Source organism: Magnolia sinica, chromosome 17 (genome assembly GCF_029962835.1).
Source record: "Magnolia sinica isolate HGM2019 chromosome 17, MsV1, whole genome shotgun sequence".
NCBI lineage: Eukaryota > Viridiplantae > Streptophyta > Magnoliopsida > Magnoliales > Magnoliaceae > Magnolia > Magnolia sinica.
The window spans coordinates 4,267,891-4,292,301 of NC_080589.1; the positions used below are offsets into that span (position 1 = coordinate 4,267,891).

At 40.4% G+C, this 24,411-nt stretch overlaps 2 protein-coding genes across 2 annotated transcripts; both read left to right on the top strand.

Annotated features, from left to right (window-relative positions):
* Positions 1 to 864: 864 nt before the first annotated feature.
* LOC131231008 (26S proteasome regulatory subunit 6A homolog) lies at positions 865 to 17,042 on the top strand. Its single transcript, XM_058227059.1, has 10 exons — positions 865 to 1,060; positions 1,184 to 1,300; positions 5,316 to 5,423; positions 6,858 to 7,049; positions 8,516 to 8,707; positions 8,931 to 9,049; positions 13,574 to 13,661; positions 15,662 to 15,781; positions 15,865 to 16,005; positions 16,770 to 17,042. The coding sequence occupies exons 1-10, from the start codon at positions 941 to 943 to the stop codon at positions 16,845 to 16,847; spliced, it is 1,275 nt and encodes a 424-aa protein (XP_058083042.1). The 5' UTR covers positions 865 to 940; the 3' UTR covers positions 16,848 to 17,042.
* Positions 17,043 to 19,450: 2,408 nt separating this feature from the next.
* Positions 19,451 to 23,128, top strand: LOC131231377 (pentatricopeptide repeat-containing protein At2g03380, mitochondrial-like). Its single transcript, XM_058227543.1, has one exon. It carries the CDS (start codon positions 19,527 to 19,529, stop codon positions 21,954 to 21,956), a length of 2,430 nt encoding a protein of 809 aa, XP_058083526.1. The 5' UTR covers positions 19,451 to 19,526; the 3' UTR covers positions 21,957 to 23,128.
* Positions 23,129 to 24,411: the final 1,283 nt, after the last annotated feature.

The following is a 24,411-nucleotide window of genomic DNA, read 5'->3' on the forward strand; positions in this document are numbered from 1 at the left end:
TTAATACTTCAATCTCCTCTTTTTCGGAATCACCTCTTAAAATGATCTTTAAAAAATGATAGACGGCATGCATAACATAGACATATTATGGTGGCCTCCACATAGCCTTTGACAAGACCTTCCTTATATATGGCTTGGTCCTCGGAGGTTAGTATGAACGAATTAAGTGTTACCTGGATCCTTACTCTTGTTGGGGTGGTAGACTCTCGGGAGTTTCAACACCCGGTCAAGGGTTCGAGTATCTATTGGTGGTAAAATTCCACCAGCGTGTGTGTGCCTGTGTAAAAAACAAAAAATAAATGCCTGTGTAAAAAACAAAAAATAAATAAATAAAGTGTTACGTGGGTAATAGCTCAATGGGTGTTATATTTACCATGGGGAGTCATCTTGATGATGTGTTGTATGTATAAGCTGTCCATCCATTTCTCCAACTCATTTTGAGGAAGAGGTTTCAAAAATTAAGTACAACTAAATATCAGTTCAACCACATCACAGGAAACAGGGGTGACTGAGTGCCTCCCGGCATAAGGTTCTCGTAATATTTATTTGCCTTCCAGCCTTATGCTCATGTAAAAAAGGCTTGGATGAATGGAAAAATGCTAATAGTAGCCTGATCCAAAACTTTTGTAGTTCATAAAATGATTTTAATGACCATATATCAATATTTCTAACTGTATGGTCCACTGACATTTGGATCTTCTTAATATTTGAGATATCCTTCTAAAATGAGATTGAAAAACAGATGGACGGAGTGGATGTAAAAAAATAGATCAAGGTGGGGCCCACACGGTTAGGGTAACACCCACTAAGTTGTGACCCGTGTAACATCTAATCCGCTCCTTTTGAGTATCAAAGTTTTTTCTCCTTCGACTTTGCTAAGCTCCCTTTCTTCCCATCGAAGAAAATTCTCTCTCTCTCTCTCTCTCTCTCTCTCTCTCCAATGGCTTCAGCTATGGTAGAAGACAGCAGTTCTTTCGAAGACGATCAGCTCGCTTCCATGTCTTCTGACGATATCGTTAGAGCTTCTCGTCTTCTCGACAACGAAATCCGCATCCTCAAGGTCGAAAATACCTCTCCCCCCCCCCCCCTCCTCTCTCTCCTCTCTCTATCTCTCTTTTCTGATTTCTAGGGTTTCTCTCTCTCTCTCTCTCTCTCTCTCTCTCTCTCTCTCTCTCTCTTGTAGGAAGAGTTGCAGAGAACGAATCTAGAACTAGAATCGTTCAAGGAGAAGATCAAAGAGAATCAAGAAAAGATCAAGCTCAATAAACAGCTCCCTTACTTAGTCGGCAACATTGTCGAGGTCAGTCTTCATCGTCAGATCAACGGCCCTGGATCTGTCCGTTCAATTCTTTCGACAATTCGTTTCTCCACCACTCGTTTACGTTTAGGGATTTTTGGTTCCATTAAATCTTGATTTTATTGCCAATTTCGTCTTCTGATATGGAAACATGTTCGTATTAATCGAGATCGTGGTATTATAATGCTGCTCTGACTTTCCCGGAGTCTGACCTGGCATGGAAAATCAATGCGGTCCGATACGACATGCAGGTCGTGGAATACCTGATGTGTGGATTGGCTTGATTTCTGTGTCAGGTAATCTTTATTTTGGGGTCCACCTTATACACTGATTGGATGTCATACACATTGTATGTTGGCGGGACGAAAAGGCATGCAAGCGAACTTAGTATGATATAGGCTGCAAATGGCATCTGTCTTAATAACATGATCGGAGTGTAATGAATGGCCCGTTGCTGGATGATGCTAACCATCTGATCAGCTACCCACAAATGGACAGTGAAAAGAAAAACAGTGAGCAGTTCACATTCAATTGAAGAAAGTTCATTGATTGGATGGGCTGGTGGGTGTGGTGTTTGGGCTCTGGCACATCCACATTTGGGCATTGAATTAGGACAGTCCTAACTAGGATACACATTTGCCATTTTAGGATAGAGATGTGCCCAAGAAAGGTGGTTCCCAACATTTTTTTTGAAACAATGAAGCAAATTTTTTAGGCCAAGGCCAAGAAAAACAAAACTATCAAAGAAGCAGAAAAGAATTCCTGAAAAGGGAGCAACCCTAGAGAACTAGAGCTACAAAGAACAAAAAAAACCAAGAAGGGACACTAGCCCCTAAAAACCTCAAAAACAACTTAGGGAGCCAATCTCGAAATAGAGCGATCCCCCTAGCTAGAGTCCCAGGCTCCCAGCAGCTGAGAGACTCTTATTGCAAAAGTAGAGCTCATTCTGTTCTCTCCAAATGACCAAGAGAGCTGCTAGCATAGCTAGCCTCCATTTCTTTCTACCTAGCAGACCCCCTGAACAAACGTGCCAAGAACAAAAGAAAATCTTGACGGAGGAAGGAATCACCCAAGGGAGCTCTGCAAGGGAGAAAATGCTAGACCAAATGAAAGTCGAAAACAGGCAGTGGAGAAACAAATGATCCTCTGACTTAACCTCCCCGTAGCAGAGCAAACACACATTGGGAAGAACCATTCCACGTTTCTTCACATATTCCATCGTCAAAATCCAATATCTCCCCACTAACCAAGCAAACGCCGCAACCTTGGTTGGAGCCACATATGACCAAATTGGCTCCGTGTGACTACGACAAAGATGAGGATCCGATTGAGAGATGTGGTCGTAGAAGGATTTCTCCGAGTAAGCTTTGCCAAGCTTCCAAACCATCGAATCATCAACTCCTGGAAGCAACACTTCCCCCCCTGTAGATGGGAGAGAAACATAATAAGGTCAACTATCTCTTCATCCCTCAGATCTCTCCTAAAGGGAGGGAACCAGATCCTCTCCCGTTCGAAGGTGGAGAAGCAGTCACTGGTCTGATTGTCCTCCATGGGGCACAAATAAGCAAGGGAAGGGAAGGAGGATCTTAGGGAGGAATCCCCACACCAAGGGTCCTCCTAGAAGAAAATCCTAGTCCTAGCCCCTACTGAGAATCTTGCACAAGGAAAAACCTTATAGGCCACTCTTGTGATGGATTTCCACAAGAATGAGGCACAATGTAGGGAGGAGGATTTGGTCCACCATCCTGAAGGAGTGACCCCATGCTTGGTAGCAATAATAGATTTCCATAACAAATCCCCTTCCACTTCGAACCTTCAAGCTCATTTACCCAAGAGAGCTTCATTAACCAGAATGAGGCATTTATGCCAACACCCCCTTTAGAATAGAGAGTACAAACTTCCTTCTAGTTAAGAAAGGGAAATTTTATGCCCACAAACCCCCCTTGCCATAAGAACTCCTGTCTCAACTTATTGATCTGTTTAATGACAGAAATGTGGCAACGGAATAAAGACATAATAAATAGGTAAGTTCGACAAGCTCGTTTTAATGAGAGAAATACGACCTTCGAGAGAGAGAAGCTTGCTCTTCCAAGGGAAGAGCTTCCTCTCTAACCTCTCTATAATTTTGTCCCATAAGGATAGAGCTGGTTTTCCTACACAGAGGAAGCCCCAAGTAGGATGCTGGGAAGGAACCTACTTGACAACCTAAAGAGTTGGCTAAAAGGGAGGCACCCATCTTGACTTGCTCATAGATATGAATGTCAATATTGCATCGGGCATCAGCCAATACGGTTGTATCGTATTGGCCTATATCGGCTGATACACCCATAAAAACCTAATTTTGATTTTATTTTTTTTTTTCTTCCAAAATTTCACTCGTCTCATCTTTTCTTTTTTTTTTTTCTCTCTCTTTTAAACCATGAAAGAAGCTTTAAAGCTTATTTTAGGCTAGATATAAGACTTATTTTGGGATCAAAACAAATAATTTGAATGTGATTCGACAAATCGAAGCAAAATGGACCATTATGGGAAAAAATTGGAAAGAATGGTAAACCTTCACTTTCTTTGTGATATTTTCATCTTCTTTTTATTGTATTTCAATGTAATAGGCCCTAGTTCACCAAATCATGCTTGATTTGTGTTCAATTAGGGCCCATTTAGTTGACCTTCAACAAGTCAAACCGACAGACAACATTCTCATCAAAGAATGGTCTGGTATCTCATCATACGCATGTCAAAAAAAAAAAAAAGAAGAAGAAAAAGAAGAAGAAGAAGAAGATTGATTCTTGAATATTTTATTATTCTCTACTTTTCCCCTTATATTTTCCTTAATTCTTTGGCTTTAAAAAATTATGACCTATACAGGCCGATACACAACATTGTTTCATATCATTTTTCCACCGGGCCGATATGCTACAAGGAGATCTAGGCATTTTGGGGTTTTGAATAGGGGAAAAAGGGTGGATGTGAGGCAAGGGGGAAGGAGGATGCTCCGGTGGGAAACCAACTACCAAACTAGAATCCACAAAAACCCTGAGCTCAACATAGGAATTCTCCACTTCCAATGCTTGAGGGGATTCTTCCTCAAATGAACTAGAGCCTGAACCCATTTCCGAATCTGCCATCTTGGAATCCACCCTCTCTCCATGCTACGATTTCTCAACAGAACTGTAGTGTAGGTTCACAACACGTGGATCACCTGATGTGGAAGTCAGTCCGGTCCCCTCATCTTGTGGAGCACCCAATCACAATCAATGGACTGTGGACGATCTGATACAGTACAATTGTGGAACACCTGATGTGTGGATTAGCCTGATTTTCATGCTAGGTGATCTTCATTGTAGGGGCTGCCCCATACACATCTTGGATGTTATACATGTGATACGTTGGTGGGCCATAAGGTGCAGCATGCTTCTTAGCATGATGTAGCCTGCCTATGATCATCCCTCTAATAATGCGAGCAGAGTATAATGATGGGCCATTGCTGCATGATGCCGACCATCTGATCTGCTCCCTGCAAATGGATGCTGAAAGGAAAAACAGTGAGTGGTTCACATTTAATTGAAGGAAGTTCATTGATTGGATGGTCAAGCATGGATCGGTTGGTGGGTGTAATATTTGGGCTTTGGACATCCACAATGGGGCATACAATTTGGATAGTCCCAATTAGTATACACATTTACCGTTAACAGTAGAGATGCACCTAAGTATGCTATGACATGAAATTATCCATACATGTTCCTGTCTTTCACACGTATAGTAACATAACCAATATAAAATTTCCAGTTGCTCTTGATTCGCTCTCCTGTTCTTAGATCATAGCCTTGTCCAAGCTATTTCGGTTTGTCTTTACATTTCCTTTCCCGCCGCCCCCCCCCCCCCCCAAGTTAATCAGTGTTTCTTTGTAAATGTTCGTTCATTTGTCTTGGAATCATGCTGTCTGATCTCTGTATGCTTTCTAGGCTTTTCGTAGATGGTCATGGTGAGCATTTTAATGGTGATTCGTTGACTTTTTTAGATCTTGGAAATGAACCCAGAAGATGAAGCTGAGGAAGATGGTGCCAATGTTGATCTTGACTCACAGAGGAAGGGGAAGTGTGTTGTGCTAAAAACATCTACGCGCCAAGTGAGTTTGGATTCTTTTTTTTTAATTTTTCCCATTGATTTAGTATCTCTTGGATTGCTTTAGCTGTATTAGACTGCTGTTTTGTTTGTCTAATATTGGGCGGGACCTTTCATAACAACTGGGAAAATGTTGATTGAACTATCAAACATTCTTTTGTCTTTTCTTCTTCTTCTTTTTTCCTTAAAAAATACTTGGTCATTGCTACTGAAGTATGTAGTGGTTTTCTTCATCAGCCATTCAATGTCCCTTTTTTTTTTTTTTGATATATTATGGGGCTGGAACTCAACTGTGGACTGATATTCCAGGAATATATGATTCGTTGTGCTAACACAATTATAGCCCGGAATTTCTATTTTTGAACCAAACATCAATTTTGTAATTGTTTTATGCATTCTCAACTGTGGACTTGAAGAATATTTCAGGAAGTATGATTTGTTGTGCCAATTTTTTAAGGGTGTGTTTGGATTGAAAAGGTCAAGTTAATCGGATGCAAAAGATTAATTATTACAAATTTCAGCACGTAATTCAATACTCAATTGCAAATGTAAATGAGGGAGGTAAAGCAATTAGCAATCATTACAAGTTTTACACTGCATTTCATAGGAAATCACCTAACCAAACGGGAGAAACAGTTTATTTTCCATTTTGATGTGGCATTTCAGTAATGGGTAAGTGCAATCATTATTAGTATACCATTCATATCCAAACATCTGTTTGATATATGATTTGTTTGTATCTTTGAGTCTCTCTCTCTCTCTCGTAAGAATGTTTGAAGCTCAAAATTCTTTCAAGTTTTATAACATATTGTGTTCATAATATCAGGACAATATCTTTCTTATGGAGTTTGTGTCTATGGGACTGTTTGGTTTGCTGCTAGGAAGAAACCCAAAGTGGGAACATCTTCTGACATGCTGTAACCAGGCACCATCTCAGCTTCTTATGTCTTGTTCTGTAATTTCCTCCATGTTATCAAGGGGACAAAATATTTGAATCCTCCCTACGTTTGTACGCCATAAAGCCAGGAAGAGGACAGTAAATCTGACATGGCATGCCTCTGCCAGTGCATCCAAAGATGTTCCCACTGCCATTTTTCTTCCCGGTGATGACGAACCAACGGTACCTAGAATACTGTTGTATATATGGTTTTACAGAATTGGCTTCTGCACACACGTCTCTTGAGAAATTTCACCAGGGAGAGTTGAAAATCATTCTTCTGCAATGTCACAATGCTTTTTTCTCTCTGAAACTTACCTGTCAGTACTTAAACGTATGAGTTCTATTTGGAAACCGTATTCAGTTTAAGGCATGAATGTTGTGCTACTTTGCACATTGATGTGCTTCCCTGACGTCTACAATTGTTGTTCATCCTCTTGTGCAGAATGTCTGACTAATTATTGTGAGGGAACTTCTTATACTTTCTATTTTTTACTGTAGACAATCTTCTTGCCCGTCGTTGGGCTTGTTGATCCTGATAAGCTAAAACCTGGTGACTTGGTTGGAGTAAACAAAGACAGCTACTTGATATTGGATACTCTTCCATCTGAATATGACTCACGAGTTAAGGCAATGGAGGTTGACGAAAAGCCAACTGAAGACTACAATGACATTGGTGGACTGGAGAAGCAGGTGAATTTTCAGCTCTTTATTGAGTAGTTCTAATCTTGTAATAGGCATGTGAACACTGATAATCTAAGGAAGTGAGGAGGATTGTTCTCCTGAATTTACTTTTCAGTTTATGAAAATTTTCTGTCCATGGAAATATTGAAGTTGTTCTCCTGAATTTACTTTTCAGTTTATGTTCTGCCTATGGAAATATTGAAGTTGTTCTCCTGTATGTGTATTCAGTTTGCTCATGATGATTTTCTGGAAGATGGAATAACACAATTGATTGGGTTCGAGCTTGTAACTCAGTGGTAGACAGTTTGCATTTTAACACCGAGGTCTTAGGTTCGAGCCCAGCTTACATATCAAAAAAATTGTTGATCATAGATATATAGGCCAATGTTTTAAATATTGACGATATGGGCTGATATATTCCACAATATATCTTGTATCCCACCTGTGCGATACGAAATGCACAAGTAATGCCGATATATCTCACATATTAGATCTGGTGAGCATTTTCAATTTTCGATCCTTTTTTTTTTGTTGAAATTATGTTAAATCAGTGTCAAATGTTTGCAAATCCATTTGTTCTTCATGATTTGTATGAAAAATCATGGAGTTGGAGCTTTGATTTCGATATCCATTGGTTCTTCATATTCTCCATGTTTATTCTCAAAATTTTCCTTCAACCAGCTGTCAATTGAGACTAATTTTGAAGTATTTAGGAGTATTTGATGAAATAATCAGCACATAAACTCTAATTTTGAAATTTGAGTGTAAGTAGTCCGATTTTGAGAAATTTTAAAATTTCCCCAATTTCTTCCAAATTTCTTGCAATGTTTGCACTCCAAACATAAAATCAAGCATGGATGAGGGTTGATCTACTAATTTGTTAAGTCTTTGTCCATTTTTGGAAAATAAAAAGCATTTTTAATTTAAAATTTTAAAAAATTATTATTAAAATATTATTATTTTTGAAATTTTCATTCAACCAGCTGTCAATTGAAACTAATTTTGAAGTATTTAGGAGCGTTTGATGAAATGATCATCACATACACTCTAAATGTTGTACTTTCAATTTGAATATAGTTGAATTAGTTCAATTAGATAGCACATAACTTAGGACCCTATACAAAGGAAACCTATTATGGGTAGTTCTTTTTTGAGATGTTATAATTTAAAAACATGTATTAAGGTCCTTTTTAACAATCTCTGGAGTTTCATTGAAAAATTCAACCATTTCCCCAATATTTCCCCATGTCTCCCAAAAAGTGCGATAAATTACCTGATACAAAGGATGTATCCCGTGTGATAACCGATACATATTTGTATCCCAAGGATGCGATACATAACGCTATACCAATATTTCGAACAGTGATGTAGGCTATGCATTATTTAATTAGGTTGATGGTTTTTATGTGCTCTACTATGGGTTACTGGATGCCAAATACTCTGCTGTTGGCACTCATGTTATTTTTTTTTGGCAGATTCAAGAACTTGTTGAAGCGATTGTTTTGCCCATGACCCACAAAGAGAGGTTTCAGAAATTAGGAGTTCGTCCACCGAAAGGAGTACTTCTTTATGGACCCCCTGGAACTGGAAAAACCTTAATGGCCCGCGCATGTGCGGCACAAACAAATGCTACTTTTCTGAAGCTAGCAGGCCCACAACTTGTTCAGGTTATTATTAAACAATAGAGCAATTCCTAGTATCTTGTCTGTATTTATCTCGTTTGATTCTTTTCATCTAGAGCATGGGTGTTGTCTGTAAACACACAGGGGCTTCAAAATTGAAGAATTAGTTTTAATAGATAGGATGTCGTGTCTAAAACTCTCTTTTTTTTTGTGATATAAAATATTGCATTTATGTCTGACAAACGGTAGTAAAATGGAATTTATTCAGATGTTCATTGGTGATGGAGCAAAGCTTGTTCGTGATGCCTTTCAACTTGCAAAAGAGAAGTCCCCCTGTATCATTTTTATAGACGAAATTGATGCAATTGGAACCAAGCGATTTGATAGGTATGCCCTGCTTGTGTACTTTACTCAATTTCCTGAAATTTGTGTGATTCTCCTCATACATTTTATTGGAATATTGATTTATTTCTATTGCTATTTGGAGTGAAACATCCATAACCATGGTGGAAGATTCTGTGATCCTTAAGATGCTGTTGGTTCCATCAGAACATCGGTCTGTCACTGAGGATAATCTGTACATGCAGAGCAATTCATTGAAAATACAGATAAGATATTTGAGATACGATAGACATGATCCTTATCCTTTTTGTTCTTGGCAGAGAAACATCACAATTGAACAGGTCAGTACTGAATGTTGTATCTTGATTCTAAACAGAGCTTTGTACTCTACATCTGGAATGATTGGCAACTTTGAATGCTCAAGAAATGCAGGCACCTGTGTAGAGGATGCTGGTCTATATAAGAGATGGCTGAGGTTGCTTCATTAAGCCAAAAACTCTTCAGAGGCAGATCTCCTAGGCAATTGTTTGGAGAGGGAATCTGAAACTCGACTTTCTTCTCTTTATTGCTAAGGCAAGGGGAGAAGGAAAGCTTGATACATAATTGATCATTGAAAACAGAGAATATGCTGCTAGAGAGGCGGGGAAGAAGTTAAATTAGGCTTGTTTGAAGAAAAATTACACTTTCATGGTGGATGTTTGACTAAGTCTGTACTTGAGAGACCACATATGCCTTAGTGACATGGGCAGGTTATTTTTGGGCCGCTGGTTATTGTATTTGTGTCTCTTTGGTTTTAAAAAAAGAAGTGTCTCCTTTGCTCTCTCATATAATAATAGAAGAGGCGAGGTAGATGCCAAAAGCTCAGAAAAAAAGAGAAGAAAAGAAAAAAAGATGGGTGCAGAGAAAGCTGGCAATCTAGTGGATGCCGAGCGGGAACTTTCCCCTTGATGTATCTGGGTCTCTTCCTATGCATTGGGAAGCCGGCTAAGAACTCAAGAGATGTAGTAGTGGAGAGGTTTGAAAGAAAATTATCTAAGTGAAAAGGTCCATATCTTTCTATTGGTGGTCAGATTATGCTCATTAAAGCAGTCTTGTCGAACCTCCTGCTATACTATATGTCCTCATTTGGATGCCCGATGTCGGTAATGGCCAAGTTAGAAAAGCTGGGATGAGACTTTCTATGACAAGGATCGGAGGAAAGGAAAAAATTTCATCTTATGACTTGGAAGGAGACTTGTAGGCTGCATAGTGAAGGGCGGGGGTATTCTAGATGGGGAAATGATGAACTTGGGCCTTTTAGGAATGTGGCTGTGGTGATTTAGGACTGAAGAAAATGCCTTGTGGCGCGAAGTAATTGCGGGAAAATATGGGAGTTAGGCTGGAGGCTGGGCTGTTAAAAGACTCTTCCCTCTATAAGGCATCTTGGATATGGAAAGGAATAGCTAGGATAAAGCCCATGTTCAATGAAGGAATAAGCTTTGTGGTTGGAAATGGAGAAAGGATAAGATTCTAGGGGGATGTGTGGGTTGGGAAGAGTTCTCTCCGAATTGCCTTTCCAAAAGTGGCACACTTAGCGTGGAAAAGGAAATCATGGTGGTCAAGTGCTACGACATTATTGGATCTCAAGTGGTGTGGAATCCCCCATGTCGAAAGAATATGCTCGATGACTAAATAGACGAGTTCGTGAAGCTTCTAGACTGCCTTCATTCTCAAGTGCTGATCAAAGATGAAGAGGACAGAATGATGTGGACAAAAAATAAGTCGGGACGCTTCTCGGTTTGGTCACGTGTGGGCACACAACATATGTTTAGCACTATGCCCCTCCAAAAGTAGCAGTTTTCGGATGGCTTGTTGGTAGAGGAAAGGTTCTAACCATTGATAATATTCAAAAGAGGTCTATGGTTCTCCCAAATGTGTGCGTTATATGTATGGTGAACGCCGAGTCAATCAATCATCTCTTCATTTATTGTTCGTTCGCAAGTCAGATATGGAATTCCGTCCTCGATCTTTTTGGCATTTCCTGGGTTATGCTGGATTCCGTCAAGGAGCGCCCCCTACTTTGGCATGGTGTTTGACTTGAGAGGAAAGATCAAGATCTTTGGAGGTTGGCTTTGCCAACTATTTTGTGGTCTATTTGGGGGGAAAGGAACAGAAGGTGTTTGCAGAATGAGTCGGCCAAAGTGGTGGATATTGTCTCCAAAGTCAACAATCTTGTAGTGGAATGGGCTTCCTATATAAATTCTATACAAGACTGTAATTTGTTTTTTGCTTAGGTTGTAATTCTTTGCACTTTCTCAGTGCACTTCCAATAAATTGAGTAGTAACTCAAGGAAGAAGAAGAAGAAGAAATAAAAAAAGAAAAACAAAAGAAAAGGTAGCTGGTGATTTAGAAAGGGAAACTGCCCTGTAGGAGGGCGGAATCATATTGCTGATGGTAGTTCTGGCCAGTATCCTAATATACTGGCTGTCTCTCCGATGGTGTCCTGTGAAGGTTATCCACAAGATTGAGGCAATTCAAGGAAAATTCCTGTGCAATCACGAGGTAGATGTTTGTAGGCTTTGTCTGGTGTTGTGGTATATGGTTTGCAGACCACTGCATTCAGGTGGGGTAGGCCTGAGGCCTATTGGAGCAGTTAACATCTCTCTTCCATGTAAATGGTGGCGGCATATTGGTTGTGGGGAAGCTGATGTGATTAAAGGGCTTCTGGCATTGAGATTTGGTATAGCTGAGAATGGGTGGGATATTAATCCAGCATCTTGTAGAGATGGGTCTTTTATATGGTGGGCAGTTTCCTGGGCTCAACGGTTTGGGTGTAAGTTGGTGCATTGCAAAGTTGGCTACAGGCTTATTGTTAGATTTTGGAAAGATGTGTTGTGGTTTTCGTCCCCCTTATGTATAGAATTCAATGATCTGTCTGCTACCACAATTGATAAAGTAGAGGTTGTGGCACAGGTGTTTCAAAGAATGGGTAATAAGATTGTTTGATTCCTGTTCTCGGGAGGGACCTGAAAGACTCAGAAATTGATTGTTCTATTAAGCTATTGAGGGTGCTGAATAAGGTTGTATTCCCGAGGAGAGATGCGCATCTGGTGCCGGCAAGATGATGACAACTTCTTGGTGAAGTCCCTTGTATTTCCTGCTATTGTTGCATCATTTCCAACATGACAGCATTTGCTCAGCTAAGCTTCTGTTAAGGATAAGGGCATTTTTGTGGTTGGCTTCTTTAGGTTAAATCATGACTGTGGATCAGCTTCAATGGAAAGGGATATGTATCCCACACAGGTGCAACATGTGTTACATGGCTGAAGAATTGGCTGACCATCTCCTTATTCACTGTGATGTAGTTAGGATGTTTTGGCGGCAGTTCCTGTAAAGTTCGGGATGTGCTGGATGCTTCCAGATACTGTAGTGCACTTATTTGAGAACTGATCAGCTAATGCTTGGGGTGGTATCGGTAGATGGCTCCGGCATGGAGTTCCATTTGCGGTTTATCTGAGGTATATGGCTGGAAAGGAACAAACGTATCTTCCAAGGGAAAGTATCCTCCATCTGTTTCATCCTTAATAGGATAAGTGGTTTTTTGTTGGATTGGATGAGGGTTAACAAAAAATTTGGGGGTTTATCAAGGTCTCTAATTATTTTAAACTGGGACGAAGTGCTTTACTGTAACTGCTTTGGTCTGTGTTCTGGCACCTGTCTGAGTCAGTATCCTGCTCAAGGTATTTAATAATGGTAATGGTGACCCTAACAGGCACCTCTATGACCATTATGATACGGGCGATAGTGGCCATTATGGTCCCCGTAATGGCTTTTACTGTCGTTTTTGGAGGAAAAAAAAACCTGTATCAACCCTGCAACGGGTCGTTACAGGGACGATATGGGCCATTTTTTCTGTAATTGTCGTTACAGTCCCTTGGCACGTAACAGTTCCCAATGCTAACATAACCATTTTTAACACATCGGTCCTGCGCATTTGGTTTCGTCTGTTGTTGTATTATTAGTTTTGTTCTGAATGAAATTCTATTACCCATCAAAAAAGAAGGAAAAAAAAGAAAGGTGCGGGTTGAAGTTGGAGTTTGTCTCTTTGAGGAAGAGGTGAGACCTATGGCTTTTAGGAGCTATCCATAGCTATGGTTTCGTACCCATTTTTGAGGTGTCTTGGTAACTGAGATTTGGAAAGTTGAATGGGAACATCGTAATGATTTCACTGTTTGATCCTTTAGTGTTTCACTCCAGCAATGTCCGGGTGACTTGTTGGCGGATCTTCTCCAAGTGTTTAAAAAAGAAAGATATTAACTTTCAAGATTGGTATATTGTTATTTATTGTCTCCCATATCTAGAGGACCAGGAAACAGCACACTCGTAGTATTGCAGGCATCTGGTGTCTTTTCTAAGCTATTATTGCTCTGTGCTATATCATCTTTTACGTTTTTTTTCTTCTCATTTCAAGATGACATGCAGGAAATGAATTCTTGAATTCATAGGTCTTTCCAGCTGCAAGTGTTGATTTATTTCCGTTAACAGTCTTAATGCTCATGTGTAACTGTTGCTCCTCTACTTCATTGCAGTGAAGTAAGCGGAGATCGGGAAGTGCAGCGGACAATGTTGGAGTTACTTAATCAACTAGATGGATTCAGCAGTGATGACAGGATAAAGGTTGAGATTCCTACTGCTTCCAATATTCTTCTAATTGTTTTTCACTAGTTTATGTTATGTACTTGTGTTTATTTCTGCACTTCTTTTTTTATCAATACTTGCTCCAATTTCAAGTAAAAAAAAGTTACCTAACTATTTTATTATGAAGCATACCATTAAGAACTTGTCTGATTATCATCAGACATTTAGGGCCTGTTTTGTACCATGTATCAGGGAGAATCTTAAGCTTTTCGATTTTTTTTTGTATTTTGTATTTTTTAATTATTATTATCATTATTTTTTTTTTTATCCCAAGAGATTTGAAACCAAAACGTAAGGCAATTTGCGAGTTGGAGAGAAATTAGAAGGGCATGTTTTTCAAAGGCTTCCATTTCATTTCCCACTCGCAATGGCATGGATGGGAGCTATGGGCTAAGGGCCTTTGGGACGGGAGCTGTACCCACACCTCGTTTAGGCTTGCCTGGATTTTTTGTTTTCTTCATTTTATTTTATTGAGGAAGGTGGCTTGCTTGGAAGGTTACCCCCTAATGGGAGTTAGCCTATCCTATGAGCCGTGCCCAAAACTAGTGGCTCACATCTTGGTACGGTACACAGTTTCTCAATTCTAACAAGTGGGCTCATGGTTCGGAAGTGTAGATCATTGATATGTTGACTCCTACCATAAACGAAGCATACCCCGAAAACCCTGAAAACCACCTAGACTAGAAGTTCCCGGCTTCCAATATTATTATCTTTTTCGGTTGAATGTGGACTGCTGTTACATTTCTCTTCTTAACCATCTCTCTGGATGTCTTTTTTTTTTTTTTTTTGAAGACACAGGGTGTCCCCACCTCTGGATGTCTTTTGGGGGGAAAAAAAAGATGGAAAGAAAAAAAGAAAAGAAAAAGAAAAAGAAAAAACCATCTCTCTGGAGGCCACAAATTGAAAGGTTAAGATTGTCCTGTTGATTAGATCCATGGTCCAAACCATGGACCCCACTTGTCCAAATTGAAAGCCAAGAATTCTGTGCAAATTTGGGCCATGTATCATATAATTCCACTTGTGTAAAACCCAAATCCAGGTCCTTCATTTTCAAAATTCCACCACATGCTCATGTTGATCAATATGAATATCCATGGTACGGATATGGAAACAAGAATACGACTCTCAGTTCGACAAAAGCTAGGATGTGGAAATGTTTATGGGCGTCTGGAGGCTGGTGAATTATCAGCAACTAGATGCATGTGGGGCCCAACACGCTGTATGTATGGCATCCAACCCATTCAGCAGGGTTGCCCCACCATGGAAATGGGATGTGCCAAAATTGGCCGATTCAATCAGGTGGTCACACCATAGAAAAATATGGACCGCCACACAAAACCTCCAAAACCACATGGTGTCCCAGTTGATGATTGGATCAGCCTGTTGTGCGACCCATTTTCATGATTTTTTGACCCAGCTGGATGGGTTGGATGCCATACACACCATAGTGGGCCCCAACTGCAAGTAGTTGTAGATGATTCTCGTGTCTCAATGTTGAAACACAGTCTGCCACCGTGGCATAGGCTGGAACCTGACATTTTATTCATAATTAGTTTTATGTTGATATATTAGTACCATTCTATGAACTTCGGTTCTATTAACTAAGGTGTTCTTTCTGATTTTCTGACATGCTAAATGTAACAAAGTTGATGACATTTACAGTTCACTCCAGCAAATACATCATGAAAAGATTACCAATTGTCTTTGTTTCAGAAATAATGAATCTTGTCCAACAGTATTCAGTTAAAATGCCTTGTACAAGTATCCTGGAGTATCCAGTACCTGATTACCAATATCGGTCAGACACAACGTGTTTAAAATATGCAAGTATATGCAGGCATCGTAGCAATAAATCTTAACTTCTTATTTGGATCAAGAAAGGCTGGTTGTTTCAAACAGTCTTCTGTTAATATGCATTGATGCTACAGGTTTTATTGTACCCATGCTTAGATATTTAACACATACGTGGTAAAATGCAGGTCATAGCGGCAACCAATAGAGCTGATATTCTGGATCCTGCTCTCATGCGCTCAGGTCGTCTCGACCGCAAAATTGAGTTCCCTCACCCAACAGAAGAAGCAAGAGCTCGAATCTTGCAGGTTCGTCCATGTTCCATTCATCCATGATCTAATGTTGCCCTTGACTCTAGTTTTTAGCTGTCTTTCCTACTACAACTGTGCAGATCCATTCAAGAAAAATGAATGTTCACCCAGATGTGAATTTTGAAGAGCTGGCTCGCTCAACAGATGATTTCAATGGAGCACAGTTGAAAGCTGTTTGCGTAGAGGCTGGGATGCTAGCTCTCCGTCGAGATGCAACTGAGGTCATCTACATATGCCATCACTTGCTTTCTACTAATTCTCAACGCCAGTACCACAAAAATGGCAGCATTGTGTTTTATTTTTTTTTTTCACACAAGGGAAGCTGCCTCGCTGGCTATTGTCATTGTCATCGCCATCATCATCCAGAACACACTCCCTCACCGTCGTCCTTTTTTATTTCCTTATATCAGCCATATCATTATGTATCAAGTATCATCATTGTTGTCATGATGCTGTCATGGGGCTGGGCCTGGGGTCAGCTTTGGCCTGGATTTTCAACTATTTGGGTTGGGTCTATTCAAAATTTTGATTTTGCTCGGCCAGGCCTGAGCCCATTGACAGCCATATGGCCATCATTGTTGTCATAGCCTTGTACCAAAATTATATATTGAAGTAACCAGTACAAAACTATGGTGAGAGTTCGCCACCAGCTTCAATATGTTGGTGAGGCCAGAGACTCAGCAAAATACTTGTAGCCTGTATGTATGTCAATGCAGGCCATGCAGGTGGTGGGCTCCAATGAGGAATTGTGGACATGTTATTCACCAATGTCTCTATACATCCAATTGGTGGCTGAAAAAATGGATACAATCACCGTATTCAAGCCCACCATATATGCTGTACACCCGTTTATCTCACACATTTAAACACTGACAAGGGATTGACTATTGTCGTCATCATCCATGACTCAAAACTATCAATACATGTCGGTGTGGATACCATTAGAAAGATAATCTGAGTTGTTGACACCACTGTTTTGATACAGGTAATCCATGAAGACTTCAATGAAGGGATCATTCAAGTGCAAGCCAAGAAAAAAGCCAGCTTGAATTACTATGCTTAGTGGCATTTGCGCTGCTGTTTTGTGGACCATTCAAGTGCATTTGTGAACATCCTAGGATGCTGAAAAAAGATATGTTTGTGTTTCATATGTCTGGATGTAACCAGACCTGATTCATTTCTGGTTTACAGCACTAGTTTTGTAAGTTGGACTGGAAACTCCTAAAGAAGGCACACGTTGGGTTCATGTCCAAATTCATTCTTCTCTCTTTGTGCTTTCCCTGTTTCTATGAGTTTTGTTTTCAGGCTGTGGTGGCGCTCGGGATCAGGAATGGGCCTTCTTCCGCATGTCCAATGGATTTGATTCACTCATGCAGTGGGTCATGTCCTCGTATGGCCCTTGGTTGAAATCTCATTCAACCGGTGACCCTGTCCTTGTATGGCCCCACTGTTCCTTGTGATGTGGCTCATTAGAGTTTTTAGTTCACATCCTAACATGAGTTGGTGCAACTGATGTATGGAGTAAATTATTCACATATCATGAAGGGCCCCACAAAGCTTTTCTTGTACAAGACTAATCTCCAGGCTAATTGCATGATCGAATCTCTGTAGCATTACTCAATAAAGAGAATAATGCTAGGGATTCCCATTCCAATGCGTACTAGGGGACTCCCATGTGTGCTAGGGACTCCCATTCCAATGTGTGTTCTCCTTTACGGAGGTAGTAAGCTACAAAAATGTGGGTCCCACCATGATGTGGGGACATCCTGACCTTGGTTAGAGTTCAGCCCCAACTGATGAGCACCTTGGATGTTACAAGCGTGTGATGGTTTTGCACTTTTACTGAAAGTGGACCTCCCAGACTATTTTATCCTAGTAATTATAAGGTCCTGTTTGGTAGACATCTAAAGATGAGTTCATTTTATTTTTGTTAAAATAATTATGTATTAGAGATAGGTCTGGCAATGGGTTGAGTTTGGTCCGGATGAGGGTCGGCCCCAACCTGATCCGCAATCCATTAACCTATGACAAGATTGAACCTACTTAAAATTCTCAGGCTAGACCCAACCCAATTAGTTGTAATCTGGTCAGGTCCGACCCAACCCAGGATACTAGGTGTGTGCTCACTTCCATTTATTGCAGCTTGCTTATGTCTAAAGGAATGTGGTTATTGCTTCTTCATGGTCCTTGGATACTAGGTGTGCTCACTTCCATCTATTGCTGTTGGTTTATCTTGATTTTTATAATGAATCAAAACTATAGTTTGCCTATTTTAAGTTCAAGTTACAAAGCAAGACATCTTGCCTAGTCCATTGATGCACCACCTTTGGGTGGGTTGGGTTAGACTGCTCGATCCACACCCTCGACCACAGCCCAACCTGACTTAAGCCTACCTTACAAGCGGGTCAGGCCAATCGACACTTCAGTTGACCCAATCAATTGCATCAAGATTTCTAATACATAATTACTATTAACTAAAATAAGATAAACTCAATTTTAGGCCTCCACCAAAAGTGACCCCAAGAAACAAGCTGAGAAAAGGGATTGACCGCGTGGATAAACAGATACATCATGATGGGCCCCACACAGATTTGACTGGTTGTGGCTAGAGACAGGCGGGGTAGGAGGTGTACACGAGTTGAACTGAGCCGAGCCAATGTACACGAGTTGAACCGAGTCGAGCCAAGCTCGGCTCGGCCACTAGCTGACCCAGCTTGAACTCAGCTCAACTTGGTCCTCGAGCTTGACTAGCCAGCTTGACTCAGTTCGGTCAGCAGCTCAGGCCAATTCGAGCTAAGATCAAGTCTCTGTAGCATTTTTTCAAACACATGGAGTGCACCTTCAATTTCTCACGAAATGTAAAGCAACACCATTGATTTACATGTATTTCATCAAACATTCGGTAGGTAACATAAAAATCAAGATACAAGGGTATTTGTTTTATATCCATACCTTCTTCCCCATTGGCCAACACTCCGTTGAGTCATTTCATCAAACACTTACGAGCAATATCAATATCAAAATAATGGAGTCACCGAACTGGTTCGATTCGAGTTGGGGTTCGATCGGGGTCGAGCTCGGCCAAGTATGAAATTCTTTCGAGCTCAAAAAAACCAGCTCGGCTCGAACTCAGTTTCCGAGCGAGCTAACTCGGTTCGTGTACAGCGACGCAATCCGTGTCCCCAAGTTTCGCCTGCGGATCATTCATCACACTGCCAGAGTGTGGCGACAGAGAGACACGTCGGAGTAGGTACGGGGAGCCGCGCAGTTAGATTGCCGGCGAGCTTTGCATTTACGGGGATCTTTGAGATTTCCGGCGATAAGGAGCAAGGCAGGGAGAGAGAAACACCTCAGAGTAGGTATGAAAGCTCTGGATTCCGGCGATTTTGGGAGAGAGATGTTGTTGAGAGGGTGAATACTCTTTTAAAAGAAAACCCCTCCAATGGTATAAAATCTAGCCGTTAGAGAGGATTCCGATTCTTCATGATTCATTTGTTTTGGAGAGGATTCCAAAATGCCCTTTGGTTGAGGATTCCAATTACAATCGATTCTAATTACCTCTCATTCCAAGCCACCAAATGCCCCTAATTCTCCAATTCCTCTCGATTACTTCGAATTCCAAGCTCCCAAACGACCCGATTTAACACAAAAGGACACATTTTTTCGGGAAAAGATTATTATTGGTGGAATTCCAATACGTATTTCTCCAGAAGGACTTCGTGAATATGCATTTCTGATAAAAATGTCCTTTCTCCCATCTGGGTTTTGTTTATTACGCAAGAAAAACCCTTCCAGGCTGACCTTCTTCTCTCTGCCCTTGAAACTCAGGACAAATTGCAGAAATTTCTGTTCTAGTTTTGGAAGAGGTGAACCCACCTCTCAAGAAATATACGCTGCGGAGAGATTTGTTTCTTTGCTGGAAAGGAGTCCGGATATCGAATCTCTTAGGAGGATTCATGCTCGCATTCTTGTTTGTGGGCTGGGAAGTAGCATTTTCCTAGCCTCCAAACTGCTGAATTGCTATTCGAGTTTCGGCATCTTAACAGATTCAAAACGGATATTCGATAAAATCATTAACAAAAATCTGTCTCTCTGGAATTCAGTCGTCACTGGGTACTTCAGAGCTGGCCATTTCGGCGAAGTTTTGCGGCTGTATTCGGATTTGAAGCATAGAAAAGTTGGTATAGATAGTTCTGCAATTACATTTGGTTTGAAGAGTTGTGTCGAGCTCGGGGCTGTTGAATTTGGAAGAGGAATTCATGTAGATGCTCACAAGTTTATGCTAAATAGCGATAGATTCGTGGGCTCGTCACTTATTGTGTTGTATTCCAAATGTGGGTTTATTGATGATGCACGGCAAGCATTCGAGGAAATTTCTGAGAGAGACGTCGTTGCTTATACAGCAATGATCACTGGTTATTCACAAATAGCTGATCAACGTGCTTTCGAGGCTTTTAGAATTGTCTGTTATATGCGAGGAGAAGATGTGAGTCCTAACCGGGTGACCTTAGTGAGCTTGCTTCAGGCATCAGCACGATTAGGAGCACTCGAAGAGGGTAAATCCGTCCATTGTTACGCAATTAGAAGAGGGATTGATCTTTCTGATGAAATTTTTGAGACGAGTCTTGTCGACATGTACATCAAATGCGTCGCTCCTAACATTGCAGCATCCATTTTTATCAGAGCAAAGTCCAGAAGTGTTGCTTTGTGGAATGTTATGATTGGGAGCCTTGTCCAAAGCAGGCAGTCATTTGAAGCTTTGGACCTTTTCTATGCCATGAAGGAAGATAACCTTGAACCAGACTCTATCACTGCAACAAATTTGCTTTTGGGTTGTGCAGAATTGAAGCTCCTCCACCAGGGAATGAGCATCCATGGTCACATGATTAGAATGCACATCCATCTTGATGTAGTCTTGATCACTGCTTTGATTGATATGTATTCTAAATGCAATAGAATCGATGAGGCCCGACAATTGTTTGATAGTATGAACTCAAGGGACGTTATCATGTTTAATGTAATGATATCTGGTTATCACCAAAGTGGGTTAGCTAACGAGGCCATTGAAATGTTCATTCAGATGATTGAAGCAGGTGTCCGACCAAACCCTATAACAATGCTTAGCATTCTCTCTGCATGTTCTGATCTTGTAGATATAAGAAAAGGCAGGTGGATACATGGTTACATTGTGAGATATGGGCTTGAAACTGAAGTTGAAGTTGCAAATCAGATCCTACATATGTATGCAAAATGCGGGCACATTGAAAATGCTAGGCAGGTGTTTGACAGAATAACGAACAAAGATTTGGTGTCATGGACATCGATGATGATGGGTTATGTACATCATGGGCACACTGATGAAGCTCTAACATTGTTTCAGCTAATGCGAGGAATGGGAGAGGAGCCCGATTCTGTCACTCTCTTGAGTTTGCTTCAGGCCTTTTCACAGCTAGGATGTTTGAAACGAACGAAGGAAGTTCACGGGTTCGTGTATCGAATTTGCTTGGAGAGTGATATTCCTGTTATTAATTCTTTGGTAATGACGTACGCAAAGTGTGGTAGGTTAGATATTGCCAAAGTTCTATTTGACAACAAGACAGAGCGAGGCCGGACTTCATGGAACACAATGATTGCTGCATATGGGATGCATGGGAATTGCATAGAAGCATTGACTCTGTTTAACAGAATGCAAGAACAGAATATTGAGCCTGATGAGGTAACATTTACTTCAGTACTCTCTGCTTGTAGCCATGCTGGGTTTGTTGAGGAGGGTCAACAGGTCTTCCGTTCCATGTATGCTGATCATTTCATCACTCCTAGTCAAGAACACTATGCATGCATGGTTGATTTATTCGGTCGAGCAGGTCGACTGGAAGAAGCATATGATCTTCTGAAGCATTTGCCATCTAGGGACTGTGGTAGTGCATTGAGTTCTTTGCTCTCAGCTTGCAAAGTTCATAGAAATACTGAGTTGGCAGAGGTTATTGGAAGGCAACTTCTAGATGTAGAGCCCGAAAACTCAAGTGCTTACGCACTGGTGTCGAATTTATATGCTGAGGCTGGTAAATGGAGTGATGTATCAAGAATAAGGGCATTTGCAAAAGAGAAAGGCTTGATGAAGATTCCTGGGTATAGTTTGATAGAATCTGATAAGCATGTATGTGGGATGTGAATCTCTGGGTAAAGCAGCCACAAGATCAGAATCTAACTGTCCATTTTCACGATCACGATTGTAGTTTGAGTCCCATCTTGACATTCAAAGCAAATAGATTACCATTGTTACTAAACGCAGAGGTTGGTTCACCAAAGAATATTCTTTGTACAGAGCGTCGGTGGTATAGTTCCTCCATATGTCATAGGAGTTTATTGGAGATCGAGACGGATGATATGATCTGGCTGCTGAACCTTCTTTGGAGTTGTTTGCCTCCAATGCTAGAGTGGGATTCTTGAATCTTGCCTGCGGAGATAGGAGAAGTCTGGTTAACTTCTCCATCCTATCCCATTAGGTGGCAATTTGTTTGCAGAAATCGAATGCATCGAAGGAGTTGACGGATCTCATTTGGTTGCATGGGGCCTAGGTGCTTTCTTGGCTAGTAGGAAGAAATAGGCTGCTCATGGCAGATTCAAGAACTTGTTGAAGCTATTGTTTTTCCTATAACCCACAGAGAGGTTTCAGAAATTAGGAATTTGTCCACCAAAAGGAGTACTTCTTTATGGACACCCTGGAACTGGAAAAACCTTAATGGCCTGAGCATGTGCGGCACAAACAAATGCTACTTTTCTGAAGTTTGCAGGCCTACAACTTGTTCAGGTTATTATTAAACAATAGAGTAATTCCTAGGATTTTGTCCAAATTCATTCTTCTCTCTTTGGGCTTTCCCTGTTTCTTTGAGTTTTGTTTCTAGGCTGCGGTGGCACGGGATCAGGAATGAGCCTTCTTCAGCAGGTCTGATGGATCCAGTGTTTTAAATATTAACGATATCATCCGATATATCCTACAATATATCTTGTATCCTATATGTGTGATATGGAACATATAGGTAGTGCTGATATATCTCAGCTATTCAATCTAGTGAGCATTTTTTATTTTTGATCCATGTTTTTGTTGTAAATCACGTTAAACCAGTATTAAATGGTTACAAATCTATGATTCTTCGTGTTTTCCAGAAAAAGCATGGATTTAGAACTTCAATTTCGAGATTTGGGGGAGATGGGTCAAGTTACGGAAAATTGAGAAAAATCAAAATTTCTCAATTTCTCGCAAATCGATTGTAATATTTGTATCCAAACACAAAATTAAACATGTATGTAACTTGATATAGTGATTCTTCTTTTGCTTTTGAACATATTGTTTGTGTTTCCATACATGTCTTCTATCGTTTATAAATTATATGAATAGATTTTGAATATACTTGCATCAGTTCAGTTGGAAAGTGCATATATTAGGACTCCATACAAAGAAAACCTTTATTATGTACAATTTTTATTTTTATTTTTTGTAATGTTTTAATTTCAAAGTGTGTATTGATGTCTTTTCCAACAATCCCTAAAATTTCATTGAAAAAATCAACGAATTTTCAAACGTTGCCATGTTTCCCAACAACAACAATACATTACACAATACAACTAATATATCCCATGCAATAACCGATATATATCCGTATCCCAATGGTGCGATCCATTACACGATAACGATATTTAAAACATTGGATGGATTTGATCCACTCATTCAGTGGATCCTATCCTTGTATGGCCCAAGGTTGAAATCTAATTGAACTGGTGACCCTGGCCATTGGTTTCAGAAGCTGAATCCATTACACCTGAGTTGCCCATTTGAAGGCCATTGTGCGTACGGATAGGATTTTGTTTCAACTGGGGGCCATTAAAGGCAAGGACCAACTGTTGGTGGATGCATAATCTCCTTAGGGCCCATTAGGGTGTAACGTCGATGGTCAATTATCAACTGTGGTGGGAGGTTACCTGCAGTCTAACGAATATTTATTGCCTTAAACATCAGGTGGGTCCCAAACCAGAGGTTGTAGGTGCACTACAAACATGCTGCAAAACAAGGGTTTCAAATCCACATCTGGAATTTGTCAGCACATACAAATGGATCCTTGCTTTCATAAAGGAATCATAGGACCGTCATCTCAGACACTCGGTAGATGAATAAATCTTATTTGATGCAGGTATGCCATAGAAAAACTTTGATTCTTTGGAAGAGTATGATGGTTCGCAAACACATACTCACCTATCATGCATATAATTTATCTTTATCTTATAGGGCCGCCAGACATACTCACCTATCATACATGTAACTTGTCTTATAGGGCCACCCCTCTACCCCTAGCCTGGTCCATTGACACTCCTAGCACTAATTTCCAGTAGGAAATTCAATGGGGGCTGATCTCAGACACAGGCACCTCTTTTGGAACAATTACCATTGCATATTTTTCATTTTGTAGCTGTTTACTAATCTGATGGTCAGATGGGGTAAAAAGAAGAAGCTTAGGCCCTGTTTGTAAGACATCTAAAAATGAGTTAATTTCATTTTATTTTATAGTAATTACGTATTGGAGATCTTGATGTCTAATACATAATCACTGTTAATATGAACTTAGCCTTAA

What these genes read in the sequence shown, in the direction of transcription:
- LOC131231008 (XM_058227059.1), top strand. Translation starts at nt 941, where the DNA reads ATGGCTTCAGCTATGGTAGAAGACAGCAGTTCTTTCGAAGACGATCAG. An exon ending in TAGTCGGCAACATTGTCGAG is followed by an intron (nt 1,301 to 5,315) that starts GTCAGTCTTCAT and finishes TGACTTTTTTAG; the next exon opens with ATCTTGGAAATGAACCCAGA. An exon ending in TCCGTCGAGATGCAACTGAG is followed by an intron (nt 16,006 to 16,769) that starts GTCATCTACATA and finishes GTTTTGATACAG; the next exon opens with GTAATCCATGAAGACTTCAA.
- LOC131231377 (XM_058227543.1), top strand. Translation starts at nt 19,527, where the DNA reads ATGTCCTTTCTCCCATCTGGGTTTTGTTTATTACGCAAGAAAAACCCT.